Genomic DNA, 9,612 nt, shown 5'->3' with positions numbered 1-9,612 from the left:
AGCACGTGAGCTTAGCTGGCTGCGTTGACTCTTGACTATAAATACCCGCCCTGCCCCATTCACCCACTCCGCAAGCCCTGCGGAAGAGCCCAAGAAAAAACGATCGCTCTTTTGTTTGCTTCCCCTCTCCCTCTCTCGCCTCCTGTCCCCTGCGAGCTCCGATCCCGCCACCGATGGCAGCCAAGATTTACGTTGTGTAAGTGTTCGCTCTCACGATGCGATGCTGTCGGTTCGCGTATCTGATTAATCCGTCATGTGTCTTATATTCTGCAAATTAGTGTCTGGGGACGTTTGTTCTTGGATCTCAATCACGATGGTTCATTTTTCGCATTACGAACGGTTGTAGCGTGTTCATCTGATGGTGCACGCTGTAGAGATCTCGTTTGAAGATTTTCAATCGGGGGGGTATGGAAATCGCTGTTGAATCGTGCGATTTCCGTGGCTAATTTTCGATCTTGTTGCTTATTCTTGGTGAATCATTACAATGAGGGATTCCTCCTTTGGTCTTTCATTAGCGGTAGCCTTGATGGAATTCAATGTTGTGAAGACCTTGCTTAAATTAGAATCAGGGTTACAAAGTTGAGAACTTTTGAGCTTCCTGATTTGGTTGTATAGGATTAGGGTTCATGTGAATTCTTTTACTGTTTGGCTGCTTTTTATATGTTTTAGAATTTGCTTAATACCCCCAATAAAATATAACACATTATTATGGGATGAAGTGTGATGTAGTAGGTGCATATTATTCTTTGCTTGTGTCAAGATCTCACCTCTCTTTTTTGCATAAGCAACTTGGAGAGACGGTAACTAGAATTATATCTGTTTGCGAAATACTTGTTTTTCCTCATTTAAATGCTCTCATTTTTCTTATCTGTGTTGAGTCTTGACACACACAAACTCTCGCTTTCGTATTCCTCTTCTTGTGCAAGATGTGTTCTTTGGATCACATCTAAACTGTATATTTCGTTCACTGGTGTCTAACGAGTTAGGTGATTGGTGATGGGTTCTGTGACTTTCTACTCTTTGGAACTATTTTGTGCAGTCAATCTTATTATTATATCATGGTTTAGATTCGGCAGAAGTACAAGGTGTTAACAGAATAAAAATATTTCTGTTCTTGTTTGTCTATATTCCATTATATTACTCCATGTAACTTTTAATCAGCAGCTAATGGAAATATGTCTTTTTTCCCCAAAGGTACTATTCCATGTATGGGCATGTTGCAAAGCTAGCAGAAGAAATAAAAAAAGGTGCCTCATCCATCGAAGGAGTTGAAGTGAAGCTTTGGCAGGTAAAGACCCATTGTTCTTTCGCTTACCAGAACACTTGTTGACTTTAAGCCAATATGTACTAAAACTCATTGTAACTTCAACTATTCGTTGATTTCTTTTAGAAAATTTAGGATATGATAAGCAATAACTTCACAGTGTCTGCCACTGGATTTGTTTTGTCTATACTTTATCCTTTTGGTGACTTGGTAACTTGTCACTGGATTTATTTATTTTGTTTTGTCTATACTGATATCCCATTTGTGTCTCTAGATCTATTATTTATTAAATGTTATCCTTTTTCAATTTGAACTTGTAAGTTTGAACAAAATATTTATATGTTTATTTTTGTTTAATCTGTGGTCTATTATATGGTCTTTCTAATCTATTTATTCTGATCAAAAACTTTTTTTCTATGGAAATACTCGTGTTTGTGAGGGAGAAACTTGAAGCTCTGGTAGCTGCTAACTGCTAAGGCTTAACCATATTGTTAGAGCTATTTTGAAATAATTTAATTTTTTATCAATTAAATGTTGGTTGAGCTATGTAAATAAAGTAAAATTATATCGTTGCGGTCACAATTCATCAAAATATGAAGACAGAATGATGAGTTATTCTAGCCAAACAGGTTCCTGAGACTCTTCCTGAAGAAGTTCTTGGCAAGATGGGAGCACCTCCCAAGAGTGATGCACCAATTATTACACCAGATGATCTTGCAGAGGCAGATGGGATTCTCTTTGGCTTCCCAACAAGATTTGGTATGATGGCAGCACAGTTCAAAGCTTTCCTTGATGCAACTGGAGGTCTCTGGAGGACACAGGCTCTAGCTGGTAAACCTGCAGGAATCTTCTATAGCACTGGATCCCAAGGTGGTGGTCAAGAGACTACTCCGTAAGCTCTTTTGCTTTAATATTTACATCATTGACATAAAGAACTTCTATGCAGCCGGGAATTTTGTGGTCACCCTTCATCGTCAGTCTCAAAATATAAAATCCTTAAAAGTTATCCGATGACACATCTGAGTTTAGCAGATTTTTGCACCAAGACAATCCATGCCTGTTTCTAACAACACATCTAATCATTTTTTACTGTAAAGGTGTCTGGAAAGACTTAGCGATAGCAGCAGATTTATGTTGGGTGGCAACTGGATACTTTAGATTTTGCAATACAATGGAAATATGTTTCTTTTTGTATGAATTGTTATACATATATAACATATAACTCAGATGGGAACCGTTGGGTATATTCCTAGTCTATTTGACTGAAAAAAATTTTCCCTACCCTTTGTCCTGCAGTTTGACAGCCATAACTCAGCTGGTTCATCATGGAATGATCTTTGTCCCAATTGGCTACACCTTCGGTGCAGGAATGTTTGAGATGGAGAAGGTGAAGGGCGGTAGCCCATATGGTGCAGGCACATATGCTGGAGATGGTTCAAGGTTCCCATCTGAGCTTGAGATGCAGCAGGCTTTCCACCAAGGCAAGTACTTTGCCGGCATTGCCAAGAAGTTCAAGAGTTCCTCCTGATCATCTTGCATCTCCTCCATATAGAATAACTGTCATTGGTCTGATGAATAATGAATTGGCATTCGTTGACTTTTCTATGGCATTGAGCCTCCTTTATGTATTCTCTGGTGCAACAGTCTTTTATGAACATGTCATATATATGATTGCATACCTTGGTGTTGTATGTTGCTTTTCTTTGCCTCTCTTACTAAAACAGTAATTGTCATGTTCTCCATGATTTACATAAATATACTTGGAATGTAATAATCTCTCATTTTCTTCCACATCTGATGCCTCGAGCCATTGATGCACTTTTTCTCATGAGATTCAACATGTATTCATGGTATCATTCAGAGCATTAGTCTTGCTTGATTAAGAGGCAAGACAATGAAGAAATCTCTCCACAACTGTTACTGGATGTGGGTGAATTGTGCATTCCCTGGAATCTTGTTCTGGATTTATTCCTTGTCCAACACGGGCAATGAAGGCAACAAAACATTGAATCTCTCCTTTAAATATCACGACATCGCAGAGGAGCCCACACCCCTCCTTCTGCAGTCGTGACAGAGACATGACCCGTGGGCTCCTGCTCATCTCGATCTCTCAGAAGGTTGACAATAAGGCCCACCTCCTCTTTCCCATTCGTCAGAAACGTCCACTACGGGCAACCTGATACCTCCTCCCCTCAGGAAGGCCCGTGTGCCCGACGGCAAAAAGTATCGATCCCGACGACGTGGCTCGGTTTTCCTTTTCAGATGACTGAAGCGAGGGATCACCTTCCTGCTTAGTCCTGACGAACAGTGCCTCCACAACTATCTTTCCTGATGCCACTCTCATAGAAGCATGCTAACCAGTCATCAACGTTAATGAGTCCCCGACGACGAAGGGGCACCCTGACCCATCGTTAGCTTTACACCACTGGTCGCTCAAAGTGTAAAAACAACCCTCAAAACACTATTAAACTCTTTCCCCATTTCCCTACTAATTTAAATATTGGAGGGGCCAGGTCGCGAACATCTCTGAAGGTTTGCCGCTTGTATAGGGATCTCAGCAAAGCTAAGGCGTATCTCGGGACGACACTAAATCAATCTCAGCGAGCAAGCAGCACATCGAGATTGTGCTAGCCAAGTCTACTTCCCACTCAGATAGCCTCTGTGACCCTTGTTGAATCTCGGATTTTGATAATGAAATCAATTGATGAATTTATGTCTCCCCTATGTGACCATTGTTGAATCTCAGATTTTGATAATGAAATCAATTGATGAATTTATGATTAATGAGTGTTTGAGAAAAGTGATATAGGACTAACTTTGATCATAAAAAGAAAAATCGATTGAAGGAGGAGAATTAGACGTTGGGCCGGAGTAGATCATGTCAAATATTAGGCATTGCACCAAGATCGGATGTTGCAGGAGGTCAACATGCTAATGGATCAGGCAATACGTTGAAGGAAAGGACGATGCGCTAAAAGTTTGGATGAAGTGTCAGATGAACCAATGATATGCCGGATAACATATGATTCATGATTGTAATCGTTTGCCTTGATCGAAGTAGTTTAAGTTTTAATTGAGTTAGTTTTCAGTGTAATCATGTCAATTTAATTAGGGGCCCATTGAGCCTAAATCACAGTTGAATTGGGCTTATTGGAAGGCCAATTCAGTGACCTAAAGTTGAGTCAAGCAATGGCACCGCCTAACTAAGTGATAGAACCGCTTGTGAGTTAAAAAGTACAAAGTGTACATTTCTGAAAGATCCAACAGTAGTATCGCTAGTGTCATGCGATAATACCACTCAGATTGGCAATAGTACTACCCAAGCAAGTACTATCGCCAGGTGGTAATACCGCTCAAATTGGTGGTGGTACCACCAAAGCAAGCGGTGGTGGTACCGTTAGTACTTAGTGTGGCAGGCGATGGTATCGTCCAACACTGATGGTAGTACTGCTAATACCCCGAAAACACGGGGATGAGATTTTTTGGCTCTATTTTTAAAGTCATTTGGGGCATATAAATACTCTTCTCATTCTTGCTTGAGATAGCAAGAAAAGAGTATGAAAAACTTGTGATTATAAATGTGTAAACTCTATTGAAAGTGTTAAGTTCCATCCTCCTTAAACCTAGAAGTCATTCTAAGAGAGATATGAGGATTACTTCTAAAAAAGAGTTGTAAATGTTCTCTCCAAAGCCTATGAAAAGGAGCAAAGAGTTGTAATAAGGGTAGTTGATCTTCACCAATTAAAAATAAGATCGTTAGTGAAAGCCGATGGTTTCGATAGAGGAGGAATTTAGTGAAAGCCAATGGCCTTGATGGAGGAAGAATCGGCAATGGACGTAGGTCACGACGACCAAACCACTATAAATTCGGTATGCGTTTCCTTTTATGCTCTTTACTACTATTGCTTACTCATTTAATTGCTTACTACACTTACTCATATTCTAAGTTAAACATATTTCCGATACCAATTTTATTGAACCCTTGATGGAATTGGGTTGTACTGACTCTGCAATCAATAGCATTAAAGTAATAATATTTTGACGCTAGAGAAAGGGCCAGAATGTTGCAAGAACGTCCGTCTAGAAACCATCTCAACGAGCACTCCAATGATGAAGTGCCACCCCCAACACACAACTCCTTCAAGCAAGGAGGGCAACTACCCCCCTTCCCACAAGTAGATGCCTCCACCTTAGTGCAAACTCTAGAGTTCTACTGGCGCCTATTCAATGACTCTGGCCTTTCCCCACCGGGGTTGAATGTAGGGCACATGCTCATCCCTGTCGATGCCTTTCTAGGCCTCAACCATCATGTATATACCCTCATTGGGATGATCCAAGCGATTGTCCCTCTCCTATCCTAGTTGGTCTATCAAGTGGCCCCTACGCTACAACTAGCGGTCCAACCCTCGTTTACTCTCGCGCATCTAGGGGCGTCCCTAGCGAGCCCCCTACCAACACCCCTAGAGTGCCCCTAGCAAACTGAAGCAACTCCTGAAGCACCAATGTCCTCAATAGTGGAGTTTAGCATACCACCAAGGTACAGAACAACCTCACTTGAGTTAAAAACCCAATCCATCGACTCAACAGAGAATACACTTAAAGCTCAACTATGGATCATGAATCAATACTTGGATGAGATGCAACGAGAGCTCCAGCACTCTGAATGGGGAGGTTTACGGCTTCACCTCAAGCACCTCTCCATTTGTCCAGGATATCCAGGTGGAACCCCTCCTAGCTAATTTTCGCCTCCTGACATTGGAGGTGTTTGATGACAACTCTAATCCAGTGGAGCAGACCACGACCTTCAGGGCCTATATGTCGCTATACGGCACGTCGGATGTCTTGATGTGCTAGGCATTCCTTATGACATTAAGAGGGTCAGCCCGAGAGTGGTACAATCGCACACCTCTGTGGTGTGTTGCTGACCGAATGTCACCGACGAATCATCCCACTGTGCAGTTATGCACATGCACCGACCGATGACCTCCACGGTCGCTGTGACACACGATTGTGTCCATAGATCCACTGCGTAGTCACTGGGAACCATGGTCTTCAGTGTTTAGTTAACATTGATTGGGACTAGCAAATGTCATAGTAATATTGCTATAGTCGCGACACTACTATAATCGCCACAATTGCTCTTAGGAGTGACTCTATTGCTGCACATAATAGCATCATTATAATCATTGTAGCCGTTACAGGTAGCAGTGATGTTGCTACAACCGTTGCACACAATGACAAATACTATAATTGCTTACGACCATGACAGGTCGATCGTCGCAAGGCTGTTGCACCCCACGGTGCTTCCACTCTATACATACCAATTGCCCACGACTAGGTTGGTGACCACCGAAAGTCATCACTCTCAACAATACTATCGTCGACAATATATTGTCACTAATGATCCATCGATCAAATACGAAGAACCTCATAGTGCTCGCAAGCAAACGATACGACGGTCTATATAGAAAGTAGATTGACAATACAAATATATCATTCAAGTATCATAAATCAAAATCGGATAACTTATTTTCACAAATAAAGGATGTTAATAAATAAATCTGAAATAATTTTATGATCTAAAGTATTTAATTTCAAACCGTAGTCTTGATACCAATTGTCAACGTAAGAACCATAATGTGTTACTATTATGAAAAAAAATTTTAATGTTAAAAATTGAAATCAAATAACCATAGATCAAATATATAATATATACATTTTGATGTTACTTACAAAACTTTTTATTTGATCCGTAAGGTACCATCATTAAATTCAAAAGTTACGGTGACGTCGATACGTAAAAAATACTAGACTCATCCTCTCCTCTCTTCCTATCCTTTATAGGATCACTATGAGCGATGGATTATAAATAAAAGAGAGAGGAGAGAAGATCTATAATCTCTTACAAATTGGTTAGGTTTTTTTTATCGCTAGGAGATTCTGTATTTTTATAAACAAGAATAGAGGATCTAAGATAAATAATTAAAAGAGTCATTCTTATCGAGATTATCTTCTAAATAATCCTATCATAATTAAATAAGATCTTATAATCTTATAAGAGAGAGAATGAAAGAATGAATGCTTCTAAACTACATTTTTGAACAGATTAAATTGTTTTAGGTATTAAGGAGAAAACCCTTCCATATAAGATATAGTTATTCAACTATATTATATAGCAATTTTTTAGCTGTTTACATAATACTGTTAAATTTTTTAGCTGTTTACATATAGTTATTCAACTATATTTATTCAACTCGAAGCTTATCATGTCTCAAATCTGATTAAATAATACCTGAATCCAAAAAGCTCATACTTTCTTTCTCCCATTATCCAAACATAATTCCATACCACAACATTATAATTTCATAGAAGTGCATAGATGTCAAACAAGAATTAAGTCCATCATGATCAGCCTAATCCCTCTCACCAACCCTCATTCCCTACATACTAAATGTCTGTGGAGGAACTGTTTGCGTTTATTCCTCTTGCCTCCCTACAGCTGAAAAGGAGTCCAGAAATCCATGGCGGTCTCCCTGGCAACCGCAAAGGTGGCTGAAACTGGAACAACGCACAGCCCTCGGCTTCTGAGGTCTTCCTCCGGTCCTTGGCGATGCTTTGGTTTGTCCAAGCTCTGCATGCATGCATGCATCAGCCATGGCAAGCAGGATGAGAACGCAGTATCTGATGCAATGATAGCGCACTAACGAGTGGTACAATCACTACCTTTACTTGCTGGATTTGATGGCCACTCTTCATGTGCGGAGAACTCAATACCTACGGTCATATATGTAGAGGCAGTGAGAAGCTGGAGATAGATGGATGGTGTCCATGCACTTGACTGGAAGATGAGCTCGTGGATAAGCTTACCCGGACTTGATCGTGGAGGAACTTGATGTAATCGATGGCTTCGTGCAGTACCGATGCGGTATCAGTCTGTAGAAAGTAGTGCGAGTGAGGTATGAGTCAGAGGCCATCGTGTTCTAAGAACGAAAACAAGACATGGACAGAGGAGGCTTCACCTTCCCAAAGGGCGAGACCAGTTGCTGGAGAGCAGTGATTCTGTCGCCTAACTTCTCTTTCCTCACCTAAAGAGAGAGAAACAGAGAGCATAAACATCACAACTTCATGGCTAAATCTTCCTGATTTTTCCCATTTGATCGTACCTTGAAGGTCGGCAATGGCGATGGTGTCTCGATCCTAGGCTTCTTGAGTGCTGGTTCGGTGGTACTTCTCTTCTCCCAGGCTGACATAGAGTCTCTAGCTCTTGAATTCGACTGTACGAGAGAGTGAATGATGCGACTTAGACTCATACTTCGAATAATTCGGAGACGATGTATCACTGACCTTTGCCCGTTGATCGCTGCAGTTGAAGGGTTCATCGAAAGCTTGTTGGGGTAGATGAGTAGGCATGGGATTGTCAAAGCTCCATGGAGCTGAGGGGATTGGGGAGGTGGTGGTGTTCGAGAGCTGAAGCTGCTGCTTCGGAGGTGAAGACCGCATGAGCTGCATCGACTCATCTGATGAGGATCTTGATGATTCGTTCTGCAGCGCCGAGGGCAATGCCAAACTTTCTTGGTAGAGTCGGGCGCCATTGATGTCGACCGAGAAGCTCTGCTCCGTGAATGACTGCTCGCTTCTCCCCTGCATCAGGGACTCTTGATGAATCATGTCCCCTTGGAACAGTTCATGGAGGCAGCTCTCGGCTCTTCCAGCAGTCCCACTGCACCAAAGTAGATCACATCACATGACTCCAAAGCTCAAACTAAACCCAAAACAGTTACAAGAGACCCACAACAGAGGTTGGCTCCAACTACTGGTCGCCATGGCTGCAGGCACCGAGTCGAACACCGCGGGAGCTGCAGAAACCGGGGAGAAGTGGACATCCTGGAAGCTAATGGAGCTGTCAGACACCGACGCCGGCGACGACTCGTTACACGATCGAGGCAAGACGTCGAACATGTCGATGGCTGCAGCAGCCCAGTCGGAGCTTCCGGACATTGCCGTGCACCACCACCAGCTACTGCTGCTGCTACAAACTCCCGCGATTAGCTCCTCGGCCATGGTGTGTTGTGATGCAATCGTCTCGGACCATCCTTTATATAAGTAGATCAGCAGTGGAGAGAGGTGATCGGGCCCATTTGACCGTCGTCGCTGATCCAAAACTCAGCCATCGTTGGCACCTAAGCCAACCCGACGCTGCTAATGTTACTGTTGTACTTAAAAAGGAGGTGCATCGGAGATATCAAATGGAATTATGGAGCAAGTAACCAAATGTGACAACGATATCTAAGCGATGCATTTGGACAAACGCTTGGTGTGCGGTTATCCCGCGCCCACCCAACCCAGAC

The 9,612-nt window shown here is 42.0% G+C and overlaps 2 protein-coding genes across 2 annotated transcripts; one reads left to right on the top strand and one right to left on the bottom strand.

Annotated features, from left to right (window-relative positions):
* Positions 1-47: 47 nt before the first annotated feature.
* LOC135674660 (NAD(P)H dehydrogenase (quinone) FQR1-like) lies at positions 48-2,955 on the top strand. The gene is made up of 4 exons (XM_065184725.1): positions 48-196; positions 1,195-1,288; positions 1,894-2,156; positions 2,561-2,955. Exons 1-4 carry the CDS (start codon positions 174-176, stop codon positions 2,790-2,792), a joined length of 612 nt encoding a protein of 203 aa, XP_065040797.1. The 5' UTR covers positions 48-173; the 3' UTR covers positions 2,793-2,955.
* Positions 2,956-7,557: 4,602 nt separating this feature from the next.
* LOC103986334 (transcription factor bHLH123) lies at positions 7,558-9,594 on the bottom strand. Its single transcript, XM_009404311.3, has 7 exons — positions 9,057-9,594; positions 8,609-8,984; positions 8,428-8,538; positions 8,284-8,349; positions 8,132-8,197; positions 7,988-8,038; positions 7,558-7,895 (listed from the first exon to the last, which is right to left on the bottom strand). Exons 1-7 carry the CDS (start codon positions 9,323-9,325, stop codon positions 7,758-7,760), a joined length of 1,077 nt encoding a protein of 358 aa, XP_009402586.2. The 5' UTR covers positions 9,326-9,594; the 3' UTR covers positions 7,558-7,757.
* Between the last annotated feature and the right edge of the window lie 18 nt (positions 9,595-9,612).

The sequence above is a fragment of the Musa acuminata genome, chromosome BXJ1-5 (genome assembly GCF_036884655.1).
Source record: "Musa acuminata AAA Group cultivar baxijiao chromosome BXJ1-5, Cavendish_Baxijiao_AAA, whole genome shotgun sequence".
Lineage (NCBI taxonomy): Eukaryota > Viridiplantae > Streptophyta > Magnoliopsida > Zingiberales > Musaceae > Musa > Musa acuminata.
Note: the sequence above shows the minus strand (reverse complement) of the source record. Positions and strands in the feature narration are given on the sequence as shown.